The sequence below is a fragment of the Leuciscus leuciscus genome (genome assembly GCF_965113295.1).
Source record: "Leuciscus leuciscus genome assembly, chromosome: 22".
Lineage (NCBI taxonomy): Eukaryota > Metazoa > Chordata > Actinopteri > Cypriniformes > Leuciscidae > Leuciscus > Leuciscus leuciscus.
This window is the reverse complement of record NC_138746.1, coordinates 12,140,047-12,160,789: the sequence shown is the minus strand read 5'-3', so window position 1 is coordinate 12,160,789 and position 20,743 is coordinate 12,140,047. Positions and strand designations below refer to the sequence as shown.

Genomic DNA, 20,743 nt, shown 5'->3' with positions numbered 1-20,743 from the left:
CCGTGTCGGATTCTGCAGTCGGCCCAGTTGCACTCCCTTGATTGCGCTGATCAAAAGCACGATGAGAAACGAATTTGCTGACGACACAGTTTAAGGCTCATTGGTTTAAACAACAGTGATTGTTCTCCTTTAAAATGTTTGATCTTAAAACTCTGATATCGTGTTTTTATAAGTGTACAAATTATGTGTGAATATTCGAGATGGTCCTCACTGCAGAACATGAAATCCACCTTACATATACCTAAACCTACCCATCTCCACCCCCTGATCCCTAAACCTACCCATCTCCTCCCCTTAATCCCTAAACCCACCCCTAAACCTACCAATCTCCACCCCTTATATCTGGATCCAACTCCGCCCCCCGGATCTCGTGTACTGCATTGAGGTGCTACTGGAATATTCCCAAACTCTCTGGCCGTGCGGTCTCTCAATGGGTTATGTGATTGTTGTTATATTTCTAAAAAACATATATAAAAGATGCAGCATTAAAGTAAAAATTATTAATAAACATATCTTTCGAAAGGAATTAAGTAGGCTACTTTGGATGTCTTGTTCATAATATTTATTTTCATATAAAAGCATCAGAACTTAAATTATATCCAGTTTATTAGCAACGTTGTGCATGATTGTGAATCCTGTGATATCCGCCTTTGATCTGACAGGTGGCTGCACTTTTTTCACTCCTCCCCTCACTGCAGCCGCCTACTCTCAGCTGATAGATATCACACGGCTACTCGTGTGACATTGCTTGTATATTATATTGAAAATCTTCAGTTTTGCTTTATTTTAACCAACCAGTTATCTATTCAAAATTAGTTTCTCATCCCTCTGGATAATTGTGATCATCACCTTCATGACAACCTGCAGTTTCGTTTTAGTAGCCTCCCTCTCTCTCTCTCTCTCTCTCTCTCTCTCTCTCTCTATATATATATATATATATATATATATATATACTGTATATATAAAAATGAGTCAACAATTCTTTTTAGACCCATCAACCCCAAAGCTAAATTTTCTTCTCAACTGAATGACGGCCTCATACTGCCACCTGCTGCTACAAACCATTAGATGGAAATGACTGAACAAATGACTCTGTGAGTCTTTGTTGGTCTGAATTGAAGCACACACTTAGGTGCAGCCACACATATGTAAAAGATACAATATAGCCAGGCTGTTTTGGTTTTTACATTTTTAAGTAAATACATAACATTTATTTAACAGTACCATTATGGAACTAACATGTTATTGAACATGTGAGCATGATATAATTTGCGTACACCACGAATATGGTAATCATTCACTAACATGCAAATCAAAGTATTATGGCATCTAAAACATAACAGGGTACCAGGGAACATAACAGACTATTAGACTTGTTTTTGTTATGTTTTTAATGTGTTATTTTGATTTTATGTATTACTTTGTTTCTATATTACTGCTAAATTACAATTTTTTCTGATGGTTGTTGTTGCTGCACTCTGATGATGCTTGCTATTCTAATGTTACATTCCCATGCAAGTCATAGCACTGCCGGTTGGGCCTACATTAAAATAAGGAAATAATTGTTATATACAGAGAAAACTTTATAGAATATTATTGCTGTCTCTCAACACAGATAATATTGAACATCTGTTTTCATTCTGCTGGGTTGAAGCTTCGTAATTAAATGTAAACCCTCTCCTTGTAGTCGTAGCAACATTTGCGTCATTTGTCCTAAGGGTCATCCCTTTTAATTTGATTCAGATGTGATTTCCCTTTGTAATAATATTTTATTACTGTCAATTAACACTCACACATACAGTTCACAGGTCCATGACAAGAATTAAAGAGACAGTTTACCAGAAAATGAATATTCTGTCATAATTTACGTAAGGGCTGTTCATATCAAGGACGGTAACTATAAAACAATATAAATAACATTTTAAAACAGCTACACTGTTACTTTTTTTTTAAAAATAAAAATAAATAAATAATAAATGAGTACATAAAAAAAAAAAACATGTTATTGCCTTTATTTAAATCACTATAGCAAGCCTATAACAATTATTTATTTTTTAGAGATTTTACTGGATACTTCTGTAATTCGTCCATGCGAGTTTACATCATATCCATAAATGAAAGAATTTAGATCAGTACAACTCATGGAATTACCAAAACAATGTTCCTCCTCAAGAAACTTGTAGTTTTTAAAAGTTACTAGTGTAGCTTTAATTCTAATCATTATAAGAATATGGAATTATCACTAATGATAACGACGCAGAGGAACAATGGGGAACTTAATTTCACCAAGTAGAACATGGTCCTGGATTAACATCCTTGTTGATCCTGGAACAATGTTTCAATCAACCAATCAGATTTGAGAGTTAATCTCAAGTTTAGGCTTACAACAAGGGTTAGGAGCTTCTACACCATTCTTAAGGCTAAGTTGTGGGTAGGGTTAGGACTCTTTGGACAGAAATGTTTTTCTAGGATCAACAAAAGATGTTGATCCAGAAACATGTCTTACTTGGCAAAATCATGGTGACTGAGGAAGCATATCATTGGAATCAATTTTTTTTTTCAGCTGCTAAACGACTGACATCCAATCAGAATCCATCCAATTTTAAAGCACTCAAGCATTTAAAGCAGCAGACGACATAACTGTAGTGTGCTTATAATAAACATAACATTATTGTCCATTGGTGTGGACACATTGTTCTCTGTGTGAACATCATTTACCCTCCCTCACCCTTTCTTTTTTTTTTTTTTTTTTTTTGGTTGTAGCTGCATTGCAGTCCCTGGCTGGTCCCCATCCACTTTCATTAGACCAGGGAAATTCATTTTTTTGTGTGTGAACTGTCCCTTTAAATGAGTCTGCCCCACTGAGACAGCTTTACTAATATTTTGATAAATAGCTGCCAGACCCCCTGGGCAACAGATCCCAGTGTTCAAATGTCACGTTTGCTCTGCAATAAAATCCAAAGATGGAGAGGTAGAACTGCAGTGCAATGAGAATTGTGTGTTAGCCTCAGCGTCTTCCTCGGGCTAATTGTCAACTGATGAGCTTTGAGCAGCTTTAGGATTTAGAGTGTATTATGAGGAGGGAGGGAGGGAGAGGCAGCAAGAATACTGCCAGAGAGCCGAGGACCGGGGCGGGGAGGATTGCATCGGCGAGAGAGAGACACACACTGAAATAATAGGGCATGTGAATTAGCCAAAGTGGATGCAGCGTCACTGAGAGGCACCGAGTGAAAGTGAGGGAGCGAATGACAGCGAGGGACCGAAGGAATACGCATGTGTGAACAGCACAAACGGGAAGGGTGAGGAGCCGAGCAGAGGAGAGGCTAGGTTGCTTTACTGACTTCAGGCATTCTCAGGGCTGGAGCCTTCCATCCTGCCTTGAGGAGGGCTGTCTCTAACCACACGCCGCCGAGACACGCACGGAGGCTCAGAGAGAGATTCAGAGGACCCGTGGTCATGGCAGACATAGGTGAGTGATTCAAATCTCTTCTCTGTAAATCCTATTTTGGTTATTCTGCAAGTTTTTTAACCACAATATGAGGTTTAACTTTGAACACACACACTTTCTGCCTCTAAAGGTCACACTTTCTTAGGTTAGGAGAAGTCGAATTGTGATTAACCCTCCAGGTGAGGCGAACCCCATTGTTTGAGAGGTGTATCCTCAGCGTGTGGGTGTTAAAATAAGGGCATGCTGGGAGCCAGACACCCAGAGTTAATGAGAGCCCCAGGGTATCCTCAACCCCGCCCAGCTCTCATACGCACTGCTGCTTTCCATCCCTGCCCTTTACACCTATAATGGAGAGGGCTGATATCGCAGAACATATCTATTGTGTCTATGAATGGATCACAGGGAGTTTGGGGAAGGGAAAGGTATGATAGACCTCCTCTGTGTCTATTTCCACTCTGCTTACCAGGGATTATCAGGGTGATTACTTACAGGAGAGATACAGAATCGTCTCTGTTTCTATCTTTCTGGCCCAGTTTGCTTCCTGTGATCATCAAAGTGTGCAAATGCAAATGGTGTTCGACTTTTAATGTATTAGTGGTATAATAGGCACACATATATATACAAATGTTTATAGTGTGAAGAATGTCACAGCAGATTGAAATTAAATCACACTGACATGTTTGTTCACAGGCATCTTCATTCATTCATTGCTGTGTATTTTATTTAAATAGTGTATCCATGCACATCATTTTTGTAAAGATTTGATGTACAGTATAATTAATAATTAATTTAGCTAAAATTACATTTAATTTTGATGATACAGTTTATTATTATTACAAGTTAATGTAACAGTGTTATTCAATTATTAGTGTTTTTAAGTGAGCATTAAAGGTAATTTAAATGAAGCATGTGTGCATGCACAAATAAATAACCAATTACATAAAAATTCCTAATATCATTATACAGACATTTAGTTTACTTCATTATAATTTTGTATGATAATGTACATGGGAAATTCACTGAATGCATGGATAAACTCAGCTATATCTATATAACTCAGATGGTTATGAATCATCATGAAAAATGTCTCAGAGACACTTAAATCTGCTTGTTATTTTGGAATGTTGTGCGGTAGGGATCGTGGTGTGGTGACACTCATGATTATGTTTCAGAATCTCTCAGCGAGGCCCTGAAAGCCATCACTGTGAGCACAGAGCTGGTGGAGGAGGAGCTGAAGCCTCATCTGGATGTTCTGCTTACCCTCCTATTAGAGAAGAGTGAGTTTACACCAATGTGCTCATTAACTACTATTTATAAATCTCTGTGTATCTGTCAGCCCATCACTCCATAAATCCGTCTTTTCATCCATATCTGTATGTATATCTATTGCAACATCCAGTCCTGGTGACATGACATGATCCATACAAGAGACTAAAAAAAGCCATGATCACATGTGAAAGTGATGTGTGTTTTTGCCAGATGCCCTACTGAGTGAGGGCATCATTTAGCGTCACACTCATTACATACTCATCCTGCTGTGAGCTGCTATTTGCCTCTGCCTCCTTGAAGTAATGTGTGTGTGTGTGTGTGTGTGTGTGTGTGTGTGTGTGTGTGTGTGTGTGTGTGTGGGAAGACAATCCAATGTAGGGGGCAGCAGAGGGTCAGCTTATCTTCCTGCTAGCAGATTTGGGGCACAAGTAGGAGACAAGTAATCCGCATTTACATTTGAGAGAGGGAGAGAAGGAAGGCGAAGGAGAGAAAGGGTTAATCTCATTAATCTTTCTCTTCTTTTCTCTACTTCACTCCCCATATTCTTCTCATTCTCACAAATTAGTTTGCACCAGCTGGCCCTTCTTGGCACATTCCTTGTGCTTTCGGATCGCAAATGCTAAAATGTAAAAATGGAAAAGCAGCCCCCGCAAAAGAACACAAAGTAGAGGTTACCATGGCAGCTAGGCTTCCTCTGACAGCTTGACCTGCCACCGTGGCCCTTGTGTATATATATATTTTGAGGAGAACATGCTTTAATGGCAGATTTTCTCCTGTTAGCATCTCTGTCTCCGGGGCAGATCCTTGTCAACTACTGTGAATTTGAACGGATTACTCAGCCTTGCTGTCAGAGCATCACTGGAGTGCACAGATCAAAACCTGAGGGAGGAGATAAAAGAAAAAGTGAAGCAACAGGATGAGCAATCAAGAAAAAAGGGTGGTTTGAAATTGATTTGACATCAGTAAAAAAATCGGGAAGCTTTGTTAAAATATTCAGTTGGTTTTATTCAATGGGGATATCTGTCATGTTTGGTTGCAATAAAGGTGAGAAAGGATCTATTTGCAGCAGTATTGTATTTATTAAACAGAACTCAACACACTAAGAACACAATGGAACAAAACAACCGCTATACACACCATGAAAACTAACAATGAACAGAAAGAAATACTGGGCTAAAATGCACAGACCAAACTAATTAACCAAATGAACATCATGTGCAAAAGATGATTAAACAATGAATAACCAAGGTAACTAACAGAAACACAGGAAACGGAACTAAACATGTGCGAGACAAACCAAACACAGATAAACTCTGACAATATCCAGTCTACAAAAATGGAAAACACACCTGTAAAGTATATGACCCAAATAAACACACACGCATATTTATATATACCCAACTAACATATGTTTGTGTGTATTAGACATTATATAGATATTACAAACATGCAAAGAAAATAATCAAATCTATTTCTATCCCCAGAGAAAGGAACAGCAGATAAAATAGTGTCCAGTGGTGTTCTGCCCATTCTGGCTCAAGTCCTGAGGAAGAAGAGTCCCCTCACCTCTCAGGTCACCTTACTGGTGGCAGAGATGGCCAGAGAAGGTAAATAAGATTTATATAATATATTATTTTATAGTCTGTTACTTACATGGGTGTTGCATCAACTTCAGCCTTTTAGCCATCACATTCTTTGGAGCTTTTTATTCTTCATTTATTACTACTTTTCAAATGCCTTTTATTTATGGTAACACTTTAAAATAAGGTTTCTTTGACAACGTTATTTGGCTACATTAGGTAACATGAACTAACGATAAACAATACTTCTACAGCATTTATTAATCTTAGTTAATGTTAATTTCAACATTTACTAATACATTATTAAAATCAAATGTTGTATCTGTTAACATTAATGCACTAACATAAACAAACAATGAACAATTGTATTTTTTATTAACTAACACTAACAACGATTAATAAAAGCTGTAAAAATGTATTGCTTATAGTTAGTTATCCATAACAAAGTAATAACTACTATTTACTAATGAGATCTTATTGTAAAGTATTACCCATTTTATTATAGGTTTTACTTTTGTCCCAGACCAGATAAAATGTATTCCATTAAAAACTATGATAATCTAAACAAAGAGTGAAATAAACATGAACCATTTCAATATTCATTGTGTGAATTACGGTGAATATTTTTACCTTTCACGTCACTGTGAACTGAATATTTTTATTGTGTGTTATTTCTCACAAAGCCACAATTTTGTCAAATTATGTAACGAGAATGAAAATATTGTTTAATTGTATTTAAGGTACATAAAACGCTAGCTATGAAATTAGCATTAGCAAGATAGAGAAGTCTGTCATTTTATTACAAAAAAGTTACAAATATCATTTACTTATCAAATATCAATTACTGTCATTATAAGCATTTGAGTTCACATAGTTCCTGTGGATAAAACCTCGTATTTGTCCATCCATGTATGAACCAAATGTCAGCACAATGACAATAAAACTTATATAAACAGCTCAATAGATGGACCAAATAAGTCTGTTTTCAAATGCACACTCTTAAAAATAAAGATTCTTTATTAACATCAGTGTTTCCATGAATTAGCTTTAACATCCACGGAACCTTTATATTGGACAAAACATTCTTTATAGTGGAAACATTTTCTTCAAATTGTTCTTCACTAAGAAAAAAAGAAAGGCTCTTCTAAGAACTGTTCACTGAAATGTTCTTTGGGGATCCCAAAATGGTTCTTTGGCAAAACCCCCCCCAAAAAATCCTTTTGGAACCTTTCTTTTTAATGCCAAAAGCTGTTTGTAATGGGTAAGATTGAAATAATTTCCAACTCAGGTAATTATATTAAGCTTTATAGAATAAGAAGTTCAATAGAAAGCAATGTGAGGTTTCCACCATTATGTAAAGCATGACGTTTGTGCATTTGTGTGTGTTAGCTACTGTGAGAGAGCGCTGTATTGAAGCAGGTCTGGTGACCGTATTAGTCCCTTTACTGAAAAGCACAGACCAGGACCAGCTGCTGCACACGGGCCGTGCAATTGGACGGATCTGCTTTGAAAATGGTGAGTAAAACTGTTCCTGGATGTCTCTGAATTAACGTTTGATTGTTTGAGGGTAGTGCTGCTCAGTGTTAGGGTAGTGTTCGGTGCGTTCGGAGTGACAGAGAAGCTCCTTGACTTGATGTGTCTCCGATTTGTCCCACAGTTCCATTCAGCTTCTTTGCTTCGGTTCTAACACAGTTTTCTTACCACATAGTTTCATTTGGAGTTTCACCGGTAGTTCTCCTGATATTATGGCTCGGCGATCTGCGTCTGGTATTAAGACGTGTAGTGTGGAGTGATTCTTTGATCCTTTCTAAGTCCTTGGATTGACTTTCTGTTTTGTCAACATCTCCTGGCCTAGTTTTCTCTGCCTTTGTGCTGAGACGAAAGTTTCTTCTAAAGTACCAGCACTTCTGTCCAGGTCTATATTGAATTTCATATTCTAAAGGCTGCTTGCTGTTCCTTAGGTTGTTTATGCAGTTTGTGATTAGTCAAAAAGTAGCTAGCTAAAAAGATGCTTTAGGTATAATGTATATTCTGCTCTTGTTTTGTTGAGGCTTGGTTTGCGACAACCTATTCATGCAGAGCTTTCATTACGCACATTCATAATAAAATAAACCACCATTCATTCTCTGTGCTCTTCTCTCCATGATTATTCTCACATCTTCTATAGCTCTCAATGCCCATCCCTCTCTTGGCTGTCTGTCCCTTTGCGCCCACTCACCCATCCGCCCCATGTCTCTCTCTCTCAGCTGCTCAGCAGATGCAGCTGGTGGAGAATGGAGTAATCCCTAGGCTGGTGGCCATAATGCAGCAGTATCCTGAGAATGACCCGCTGGTAAATGTCTGCCTGCTGGCACTCTGCAACCTTGCTGATGTGGGTAAGACAAAAATAGAGAGCAGGAAAGCTCTAAAATCATATATAATGAAAACACTGGCTGACTGGACATTGTAACACTTGGTAGGGATACACTGTTTTTTTTTTATTCTGGCAATACTGATTTTTTCTTTCTTCCCATAACCATTAGACCACATGGCCTAAAATTCTGGGTGATTTATTTATTTATGTATTTATTTATTTAATTTATAATTTTAATGTTATTATTATTATAATAATTATTTATCATTTGTATATGATAATGATCTATTTTTTTGTTGCATAAATGATAAATGAACAATGTTTACATTCTATATTATTTTGTTTGAATAAACTAAAAATAAATCTTTAAAAAACTAAAATACAAGTGAATTTAAGCATCACAACATAAAAATATATCATAACATGGATATTCATTTTCAGATGTCCTAAAGTGTTATTACATTTATTTATGTTTATTAACTTTATTAATATTAACTTAAGATTAACTTAACTAAGTTCATTTAAAAGTAAAAATAGGGAAAATGAGCATGCCAATATGCTACCAATATATCGTGCATCCATAACACTGTTTTTATAGCCATCCCATTCTCAGTTACTCTTTTTTACATAAATATTCAGGTATTTTTTCTCATTCTATCTCTTGTATCTATACAAGATCTAGTGATTCATTCTGAGGTATGCCACTGTGTTCAGATGCTGCACGAGAGGCTCTGGCAGAAGTGGGTGTTGCGGAGGTTTTGACATATCAGTTGAAGCGGGCACCAGACGCTGAACGCCGGCATCTCATACTAGAGGTTCTTGGGTCACTGGGAGAGAGTGGTGAGATGAATATTTAAACCAGTTCCTTACATGAGCCTGGATTGTACAAAACATTAATTGTATTGAGTACTTTGGTTGAAATATGATCTTGCTCCTCAGTCACTGTGTCTAGAAGTGAACGGAAAATGTACTTGTGCGTGTCCTGTGTGACCACATGTTCATGTCTCTTAGATGCTCTGAAGCTGCAGTTTGTGGAAGCAGGCGTGCCCGAGGCTCTCTCTGAAATGATTCGAACTCTTCAGGGTGGCTCTGACACACATGACCTCTGCAGCATCAAAGTGGCTTCCAACCTCATAGTGTCCCTTCTATTGGGAGGTATGGCTCTCCATTACTTCACCACTTGGGTTGTTATCATAAACTAAAACTGTTAAAATGTAGTTTGTTGGACTTGGAATAAAGCTTAACTAAAAACTAGAACATTAGAAATGTTAAAACAACATTACCAAAATTAAAATGAAACATAAACGAAAATCTAAAAATAAAAGCTCATTCAAAATATTAATAAGAAACTAAAATAGTATATAGATAGTACTTACCACCACTAACTTCATATCTTTTCACATTTTAGTTTTAATCCACTTGTAGACATTAGTTACACATCACCAGTAACAGAGTCTCATGAATATGTCAATAAATTTGCAAGAAGGATTCGGTTTTATTTTATATTGCTTGCTTTATTAACCAAAATGGATGGATGAAAGATACAGCATCCAACATTTTATAGGCCTTTTCTAGCATCTGTCTTCCATTACAGATGAATCAATGCAGAAGTGTTTTGGGGAAGGGACAGGGATGGTGTATCAGGATGTTCTCTCCTGGCTGCAGTCATCAAACACTGAGCTGCAGTTGTCAGGAGCTCTTGCCATTGCTAACTTTGCCAGAAATGGTAAGGAGATGAATATAGTTATTTTTTTTTTTAGTGAAGGTTTTGTCTGAATCACTCCAACTTTCTCAAGTATATCAGATTTATAAGAAAGGTTTCCTCTTTTTTTTGCTCTTAGACAGCAACTGTGTGAAGATGTTGGAATTAGGAGTTGTTCCTCATATTCTGGACCTGCTGGAGCAACATGTAACAGAGGGAGATGTATCTGTGCAGCACGCTGGCCTCAGTGCACTTAGAAATCTCGCCATTCCAGGTTCTTCAGTTCTCTTCTTTTCCATATAATTCAATATCATCAAACTGCCTTCTTTTTTCTGGCTGTTAACAGTATTTTCTGAATAAAGATATCCAAAACCCTTTAACTAATGAACTAATTGAACCTGGCTTTATTTAATGCTTATTTACATATTTAAACAAAGTTTTGTAATAAACTTGTAATGCAAAACAATTGGCATAATGTACAGTGATTAATCAATTGGGGAAGTATGTCTTGCCATAACCAGCTACCTCAATCATTTTTAGTTTCAGCTTTGCTCTGTAGTCTTACTCTCTCTATTTCCCTGATGTAGCCTCCAATAAGGTGCGTATGTTGGAGGATGGAGTCACGGAAAGGATCAGGACTCTTCTGCGCTCTGACATGCCCCCAGTCCAGTTCAAACTGCTGGGCACTTTGCGCATGATGGTTGACGGCCAAGGTAACGGGTCAAGAAAAATAATATTTTGAGAACATTATTAAAGGGATAAAAAAGAATTGGAAAAAAATCAGTAGGATTTTGGACCTGGACCTGGATTTTTTCCCAATTCTTTTTTATAAACATTTAACCCTTCCACGAGCACCAGAGGATACAAGGGATACCAGCAGCACTCCAGTTCCCCTTTGTCTATTATTAAAGGGATATTTCACCGCTGGAAAGATGAATGTGTTTTTAAATTGGGTCATTTATGTAGTAGAAATGTGAAATTAATTTAGAAGTTGGTGCCTTCTAGACTGAGAAAAGACAGATTTTTTTTTTGTGGCTAATGTGGATAAAAGACAACCACTCCCAGAATCCACTTGCTATGCTGCCCTACGAGGCCATTCCCAAGCCACGCCTACCGGTTACAGAGGGCAGTATTGGAAGAAATTACACAACTAGGCTACTAGTTGACTCGAAACTGAAAAGACGCTGTTTTATCGTGAGATCCCACCCTCTATGGGCGGGTTGAAAACATGTGGAACTAGCTCCTACTACTGGCTGTAGTTTTTAGCCTCTGGCCAAAAAAGCCTCCGTTGACGCAAAATGGCGATGTTTGCGTCATCAGAGGGTTTTTTCCAGACACACAATACAGGAATCTCTCGTCTCAGGGGGATATGAGGGAGGGAAGCACGGTCATTCGAAAATACTACCGGGTTTCTACTGATACAAAGCTTAATGCTAATCGGTGAAGTATCCCTTTAAAGACCATATATTTTTGAACAAACGTTCTATTAACATTACTGGAATAATGTTTGTTCAAAACACTGAGAGAACCTTGCCAGAACTTTAGACAAAGTTCTGAGAACGTTCCCTGTTAGTTGGTTAGTACTAGCATCGCAAAAGTCATGGGTTTGATTCCCGGGTAATGCATGAACTGATAAAATATATTGAATGCAATGTCACTTTTTACTCTTTAAATTTAAAAAGTAATTAAAAAAATTACTCTAACATGCATACAATGAAAAAATTGAATAAGTGTGACAGTCCTGGTGGTAGTAAAAAAGTACATTAATTTGGCCGTTGAAAAGGAGGACATGACAAACGACAGGTTGTAATTTTTAGACAAAAGATTTGTTAAACTATACAATTACCTGTCAAATGACTATAATGGCTGATGAATTAACATTTCTCCTTACAACTTTAAACTGTTGTTCAAATGTAGGGAACATAGAGGCTGTAATTTCCAGCCCTTCAGTAAAGTGTGTTATTTTAGAGGGAGCCCTTAGACACCTCAGTATGCAGACAATAGGCCTGCAAGGGCTTTGACACACTAAATTATTGTCTGCACTCCAGTGATTATTTCCCTTGACAAAAGTGAACTGAGTAACTAAATACAGAGGTAAACAAACCTTAAAGTGCTGCCACGGTATCTCTTTGACATTTGTAATGTCTCATTAAATGTATCAACAGATAAATGACAGTCAAATGTCTCATTAAATGTTTTCTCTCTTCATTTCTACTGTACTTTTTTTTCCCATTTCGTAGAAGAAGCAGCTTCAGTTTTAGGGAAGGATACAGCTTTGTTAGCACGAGTCATGGAGTGGTGCGAGGCTAAAGATCACGCCGGTGTCAGAGGGGAGGCCAATCGCCTTTTAGCAGCTCTCATAAGACACAGCCGAAACCCTGTGAGTTTTAGACACACACAATATGTGTAACTGCTGTCATTATGGCTGTCTAAAATGTAACCCTCTCTTGTCTTTAAAGGAAGTCATCCAAACTGTCATTAAAGCAGATGGAGTCCAACATCTAATCTCAATGGCAACCAGTGAGCACGTCATCATGCAGAATGAGGCTTTAGTTGCTTTGGCCATTGCCTCTGCAATAGACATTGGTGAGACTATGGTTGTGTCCCATAAGACATATTATACAATATACACTTTATACTATGCACTATTCACACTAGTGTATCAATTTTAAGAGGTTATTTGTGTCTAATAGCCCTTCTCCCTCCCACTACTAAAGGAAAGCTGCGACAGTTGAGTGCATGAAGTGTCCAACATTCCACACTTATACTGAAATATAAAAATCGTTCTAAAAAATGTGACACAGAGTCCTGCGATATCATTATAGTTGTGGTTTGGGCTTTGCTATTCTTTTAAATTTAGAATGATTTTTTAAACTTTATCTTTATCTTTATAGTTATCAACCTAATGTGTGAACAGGTCTTGCCAGTCTTAGGCCATTTCACTCTGCACCGACAGACTGCAACATAAACTGATCTTACAAAACCTGATAAAGTGTGTTACCCCTTTTGGTGTCTGTTGGCTTTGTTCTCCACTTGTTTTTGCCAATTGAACATGTTGAATTGCCTTTTGTCGGGTTGTGGGATGTCTGAGAAGTGATTGACTGTAATCATTGCCATGGTGTACGTTGGTCGGCATCTGTCTGTGCAGTGTGAATTGGCCTTTGTGCTTGTATGTTCGTCACTGAACTCTTTGAATTATGTAGTGCCCTCATACATGGTGCTGGGAAAGTTACTTCCAAAATGTAATATATTATATATATATATATATATATATATATATATATATATATGTACTAGTTATTATCATTTGAAAGTAATTAGTTACATTACAATTTTACAGTCTCTGAATTGCGTACACTACTTTTGCGTGGCTTTTAAGTTACTTTCACCAAAATAACCACAGAAATATGACTAGGCATTCTGAAATGCTAAAATGTAGTTTATTGCTGCTCATTATACATCCAGTGGAGGGCGATGTGGTATAGTATAATGATAGTGTAGGCCACAAGCCTACTAACTACATAGGGCCAGATTTACTAACAGCTTGCGCCAGCGCAAACCCTCTTTTGGCCTTAAAAAGCTACGGTCAGGATTTACTTAAGACACGCAGTAAATAATTTGCGCTGAAAAGGCGTGGACATAGTTATTTTTGCAGCTGACATTAATGCATATGCATTTGTAGGAGAGTATTTGAAGTCCCTCTGTAGTCAATCATTTTATCCCTTAAAACTCATCTTTGATCACCAAAAGGACTTTTTTTTTTTTTTATCCTTGAAAAAACATTCTTCATGCCTTAAAATTGCTTGAATGTAACTCTCCACCCTTGCCTCATTTATTATATGCGGTTCTATAAATATGCACATTAGCCCCGCCTCCACTCACTCACACCAGCTCAGAGATCCACTTGTTGATGATCACACGTTGACGTGATTGGTTACGTGACGTGAAGGTAGTTTGTGACGACGGTTTGAGACTGTGGTTCACTGCAGTTTTAAGGGGAAAATACTCAGCAATGGTGTTGACTTATGCATTTGTACATGGTTTGTCTTAAAGCATATTAAAAACACCACATAGACATAAAACAACATTAAAAGCTTGATTTTCACCACAGGGGGACTTTAAATGAATCATGCAAGGTTTAAGCTAGTCAATTTACTGGTATTTGCACCATTATTTACCATCCAAAAAATGCATGTCTTAAATCAGACGCTAATTTGCGCTGCTCTTGGTAGATTGCGTTGGTCATTATGGAAATGATACGGTTGCTAAAATAATTTGCACGTCGTCAGTAGATCACGCACTAAACTTTCCACTCCAATCGGCGCTTTTTTGGAATTGCGCTCTCACACTAATTTGCCCTGTTTAGTAAATCTGGCCCATAATATAATAGGCACAGTGAAGGCTTATGGCACAAAACAATGAGTAACAACCACTGTCAGAATCACAAAAGTAGACAAGCAATCAAAGTCTGATAAATTATGGTAGAGATACCAAACACAATTGAGCTAGAGCCCACTATAATGCAACCTTTAGCCTAATGACATGGAAAGACGCACAACCTCTTTTTCGTTTCGTTTCTATTCTTTTAAAGTTCACAGCACAAACCTGGCATGCATATCTTCCACTACAAGTCTCTTCACTTCTCGGGGTTCAAGTAGCATGGCAGACTGAGAGAAAATTCATTTCTGTTGCTTTGTCTTGCCCCCCGCTCTCGTCCGCCTCATTCTTTCTCTTCTCCGACCCTGCAGCTCTCTCGGTTAGTTTAGTGTTAGCGTGGCACTGGTCCAGTTGTTTCTTCAAGTTACTTTCTCGATGTAGAGAGTTCCATTGGTGTTGCATATATATTGCACTTGACTATTATGTTCTTGTTCTTTTCTCTGACTAACTAAAAATAATGGGAGTATGTCTCTGCAGTCATCTCAACCATCGAATAAAAAAAAAATTATCTGGTGCTGGAATGTCTCGCAGTGTTGGTAAATTCTTAAAAAAAAAATAATAACACCACCTAATTTTGGGTGAAAATGCGTTGTTGTAACATAAGTTACTGAGATTGTAAACGGTACTGTAACGGTTTATTACTGTAATGGCATTACTTTTGTAATGCGTTACTCCTTCTCATACATCCCATCTCTAATCTTGGTATACGCGTGCCACTTTCTCTTCTGTGCAGAGGCAGTCCAAGAACCATTTCTGGATGCAGATCTCCTTCCCACCTTGCAGAAGATGCTAGATGACCCTGTTGTGGCTGTGGAGGTCAAATTCAGTGCTTTAGGCCTCATTTGCAGCCTAGCCAACTCCAGTCAGTACCGCAAAATGAACACACTATGGAAAGGGCAAATATTGATGGATGGATGGAAATTTTTCTTGCATGACAATATACTCATTCACAATCATTACCCATAAATCCCCAAACCCTGACAATCACCAGTCAACAATACAATACAGTACAATCAACAATACAATCTCATAGAAACAACATGACAAAGAGACACGTAAGAGACAAAGAGCTATTATTAGTGTAATTTGATTTCTTATCTACCTTATTCAGTTTCAATACAGCTTGATGTTAAAAAGAATGCTTTAGTCTGACTTGATAATATCTCAAAAACGTATACTGCCGATAGATGGTAAGAATACAAATTCATTATGCAGTACATGATTTTGTTCCAAGACAATATTATTAGCTAACCTCTGGGTTGCCAGGTCTGTGCAATAAAAGGAGCCAAGTGGCCAATCAAAAGTTGCCCAAAAATAACCCAAATGCGATTTTCTCCGTCAGGCGGATGAATTTGCCACTGAATTTGTATATATGGTACGGTGACGCATTGCTGCCACATACATATTATTTTTCCCCTCAATTATGTCGTAATAACGAGATCTTATGTCGTTTTAACGACATCTTTTCTCGTAATAACGAGATCTTATGTCGTTAAAACGACATCTTTTTCTCGTAATAACGAGATCTTATGTCGTTAAAACGACATATTTTTCTCGTAATAACGAGATGTTATGTCGTTAAAACGACATCTTTTTTATGCCCTTATAAGGACATGTGTAGTCATGTACAAAATATGCCTTTATCCACATAAAATTGACAGCCTATCGCGCCTTTATCACACGTTCAAAAAGCTTAAGCAAATAGTAGCAGCCCCCAATCATGCAAAATTAATCAATGAGGCCCTTTTTTGAAAATATATTTTAAATAGGCCTATAAGTTTTTATATATATATATATATATATATATAATATATAAGATTTATTTTTGTTAATAGGCTATATCTCCATTCATTACCTAGAGATATAAGTAGCCAAAACACAACAGAAAATGTTACAACATTGTGTTCTTATTTTGTTACTTTAATTAACGAAATGTCAATCTTTGTCTTTATAACAGAAGATACAATACAATACAAAAATCTTCAAGATACAGCCTACAATCTTCACATGTATAATGGATTGTCACCTTATAAACAGTCCTTTGTGTGGTGGAATAAGCAATGCTATATAGAAATATATGGTTAGTATCTTAATGTAAATTTTATTTTATTATTTTATTAGTTCATTAATTATGCTAACTCAACTAATTAAATGTGAAGTGCTGGATATTAATTACTAATGAAATAATGTCAAATATTAAATGTAGGCTATTGATTAGAGTTGCCATAGACTAAAGGATTTTTCTAGACTAGTAGTCATTCATTTAAGCAATTAGGACTAATCGCACGTTTATATTCAATCCTGAGTGCATGTAGACTGTAGTCTATATTCCGCGCTCAAGCGCATGCATAAAACTTGCCGCAAAGCGCCGGCAAAAATAGGCTAATGATATAATAAATGTATCTGAAAAAAATAACTAATCATTTTAATTGTTTATTAATGAACTAGTCTTTCCTAAATCAGTGTATGCCTGCATACATATCTCCATACATCTCCGCTGTAATGTATAGCCTAGATGCGCCTTTCATACGGACAGGATTACATAATCAGATGGTACCGTATTTGCTTTCGATTGGATTTTTTTTCGTTGGTGGACATTTTTTGTATAAACTTTATAGTTATATTTCTCATGTCTGTGAGGCTTGTCTATACACTGTTTTTCAGTTCATTTTTGAGGCGCGCTCCAATTCACAGAGATCATGAAAGCGCGCCCTGTTCGTTTTCTTTTATTTTACAAAAGCACACCGTTTTCTTGTTGTTGTGAGTTTACACAAATAAAAGTAGTTGTGACTGATGTATTATTATTTTCTGTATGACCAGAAATGATGGAGTATTTTAAGTTGTTTCCACTGTTGATAGGAAAATGCGAGTGATGGCACCGGCGCCTTCATCCATGTCATAGTGCGCGTTTGTGCCAGTTTGAAAAGGGCGGCTGAAACACTTAGCCTATACAGATAAACGCCCTTCGCTAGTGTTTTTCTTTAAACAAATTCGTTTAGGCTTTAAAATAAATATTGTTTATGGGCTAATTAATGCCACAATAATTTGTTTATTTTATTGGCTATTTGTATTTTTCATTTTTGTTTTGCATTGAATACCATTGAATATTTGCATTGCATGCATTGAATATTTGCTGTGCCATCCTCCCATAGAAAGACACGTTAAGAGCCACCTATTTTCTTTATAATAAAGGGTTTCTATGGAAGGAAAACGCTTAACGTATAATTAAATGCATTGCGTTCATATTCTTTATCACTGAAGCTTTTTCTTTATTATAAGGGTGTATTATTCCATTAAAAAAAGGACTGTTTATAAGGTGACAATCCGTTATACATCTTGAAGATTTTTGTATTGTATTGTATCTTCTGTTATAAAGACGAAGATTGACATTTCGTTAATTAATCAAAATAAGAACACAATTTTGTAAAATGTTCTGTTGTGTTTTGACTACTTATATCTCTAGGTAATGAATGAAGATATAGCTTATTAACAAAAATAAATCTTATATATAATATATATAAAAAAACGTATAGGCCTATTTAAAATATATTTTCAAAAAAGGGCCTCATTGATTAATTTTGCATGATTGGGGGCTGCTACTATTTGCTTAAGCTTTTTGAACGTGTGATAAAGGCGCGATAGGCTGTCAATTTTATGTGGATAAAGGCATATTTTGTACATGACTACACATGTCCTTATAAGGGCAAAAAAAAGATGTCGTTTTAACGACATAACATCTCGTTATTACGAGAAAAAGATGTCATTTTAACGACATAAGATCTCGTTATTACGAGAAAAAGATGTCGTTTTAATTGATTCAACAGCTTTGTTTTTAAACTAACAGACAGGCTGATACCTGATACCATATGGAATTACAATACTGTAAGGCACTCGTAATCACAGACATAATAAAATAATCTGTTTTCTCGCTCCAAAAGACCTGAGACGGCTCCACATATATTCTCCACATTGTCTTTTTACATATACTGTCTATATGGTCCTTCCAAGATACCTTGTTATCTCTCATTACTCTTAGGTACTTACGTGTCTACCTAACTGATGTTTTCATTGGGTATAACAACAGGCATATACAATATAGAAAGCCCTTGTTTTGAACTAAACTATATCTTTCTATTTACCTTTTCTCATCATTTGCCTTCTCTTTCTCTCGTACAGGCATGTTAAGGGAGCAGATAACATCTTTAAACCTGAGGGATACCCTGTCCAAACTGTCCACTCACACCAGCACAAAGCTGGCTAAGCAGGCCGACACGGTGATGGCTGTTCTTTCTGAAACTGCCTAGACTAACACGTCTTGCATAGTCATCCTTGTGGGGATTGTTTCAGACAGTTCATCCCCATAAGGACAGTAAAACAAAAAAAGTTACTCCCAACTAGCTTGGCATATATTCAGACCAAAGCAATATAAGTTTACCCCAGCCACTTTGGAGAAAGGTGGTGCGATTTAATCATCTAAAGTAGGAAGAAGTCAATTTGTCCATGATTTATGTCATTTGTTGTCAGCTATCCCAGGGACAGGAACACTTGGGAGACAGACTATCCATCAGACATCGGTAATGAACCTTCTGCCCTACTAAACAAGAAACAGAAACAACTCTTTAAATTTATGAGGAGTGTTCAGTGGAAAATAACTTGGTTAATATCTGCATACAAACATGCAATTATATTCGCCATGGACTCTATTGTAAGATCACTAGATCTAGCAAAGCAGCTGTATCTATCTATGAGCTTGCTGTCTGTCCATGGAAATGAATTAATAACAAACATATAATTTTATGTTGCATACCAATGTACTAAACTGCTGTTTATATGAGTAGTGTTATACTTGTCTTGTGGTTTCTTCTATCAGAGTATGTTAACAGCTGATTTATGTTTCATCAAGTTATAAAATGTGGAATGAAAAAAAAATTGTTAGAAAATAGTATGTCTCGGGTTGTAATGTCTATTTTCATATCATAGCTGGCCTTACTATTTAAGTTTTCTTGTGTAGGGCTTTTTAATGCAGATTCTTTGATCATGTTGATCATTTATTTCTAGCTATAGCCATGAGCACAAAACTGAATCTCCATATCATGAAAGCAATAGCCAGAAACATATCAAGAACAGTTCTTGAGCTTCCCAAGTCTAAATAAAAAGCAATCGTCATTGATACCTCTAGCAGTGTTGTGTAAATGCTGTTGTGTAAATGCTGTTGTGTTTGTATCTTTGTATCCATGTCTTAAAAACTCGCTGTTTCGTTCAGGGTCAGATCGACAAAACAGAACAATCTTGGTGACTACTGTGTCAGAGGAAGTAATGTTTTGAACTGTGTCTATGAGTGTGCGGCCTGTATATTTCCCGGAAACAAATGGCCTGAGGGCAAAGTGAGACTTTTCAGATTTAACAAGCTGAATATGTGAGGTTGCTGCGACGTGGCCAAGAAGGCTTCATGCAGCACTGAAGATCACAAGGCTTTTCACAGCTTGATATATAGCACAATATCCATCCGTCCTTCATAGCTGCTGCGCTAATGGGTGTTGATTACCTTTTTAAATAAATAGACTATTTTTGTGTGTAAAGTGTACGGTTTACCAGAACAGCTTGCTTCTGGCAATAAAGTGGAAATACAGCAGAGAATGCCTGGTTTTATTTATATAATGATCTTTAGACAGGAAACAACCATGATTATTAATACATACATATATATATGAAAGGATGATGTAGAAAGTTTAAAAATAAAAATGCAATCACTCTATTCTTGTCACTGTCTTGTTTGTGAACCACTTATGAACACCGTCATTAAAAGGACCCCAAATCAGAAGTCTTCGACATGACCACTAGATGGAGATAATTGAAACACTAGTTTGACTAGATGGCATGCTTTCATTGCAGATTTCAGTGCGTTTGTCTGATCAGCTCTTTCAATGACTTGAGGGAACAAATCTTCATTATCT

At 36.8% G+C, this 20,743-nt stretch overlaps 1 protein-coding gene and 1 long non-coding RNA gene across 2 annotated transcripts in view; both read left to right on the top strand.

Annotated features, from left to right (window-relative positions):
* LOC309486747 overlaps positions 1-20,743 on the top strand; it is a 251,941-nt gene that overhangs the window by 82,130 nt on the left and 149,068 nt on the right. The gene's annotated exons all lie outside the window — the stretch shown is intronic.
* LOC309486706 (rap1 GTPase-GDP dissociation stimulator 1) lies at positions 2,949-20,542 on the top strand. The gene is made up of 14 exons (XM_082154091.1): positions 2,949-3,469; positions 4,621-4,725; positions 6,202-6,324; positions 7,687-7,812; positions 8,544-8,672; positions 9,365-9,490; positions 9,662-9,805; positions 10,245-10,376; positions 10,492-10,626; positions 10,940-11,065; positions 12,593-12,732; positions 12,812-12,938; positions 15,523-15,651; positions 18,966-20,542. The coding sequence occupies exons 1-14, from the start codon at positions 3,457-3,459 to the stop codon at positions 19,091-19,093; spliced, it is 1,683 nt and encodes a 560-aa protein (XP_082010217.1). The 5' UTR covers positions 2,949-3,456; the 3' UTR covers positions 19,094-20,542.

Excerpts from the sequence above, each read along its gene's own strand:
- LOC309486706 (XM_082154091.1), top strand. Across the intron at positions 10,377-10,491 it reads TGCTAACTTTGCCAGAAATG|ACAGCAACTGTGTGAAGATG; the intron begins GTAAGGAGATGA and ends TTTTGCTCTTAG. Across the intron at positions 10,627-10,939 it reads TAGAAATCTCGCCATTCCAG|CCTCCAATAAGGTGCGTATG; the intron begins GTTCTTCAGTTC and ends TCCCTGATGTAG.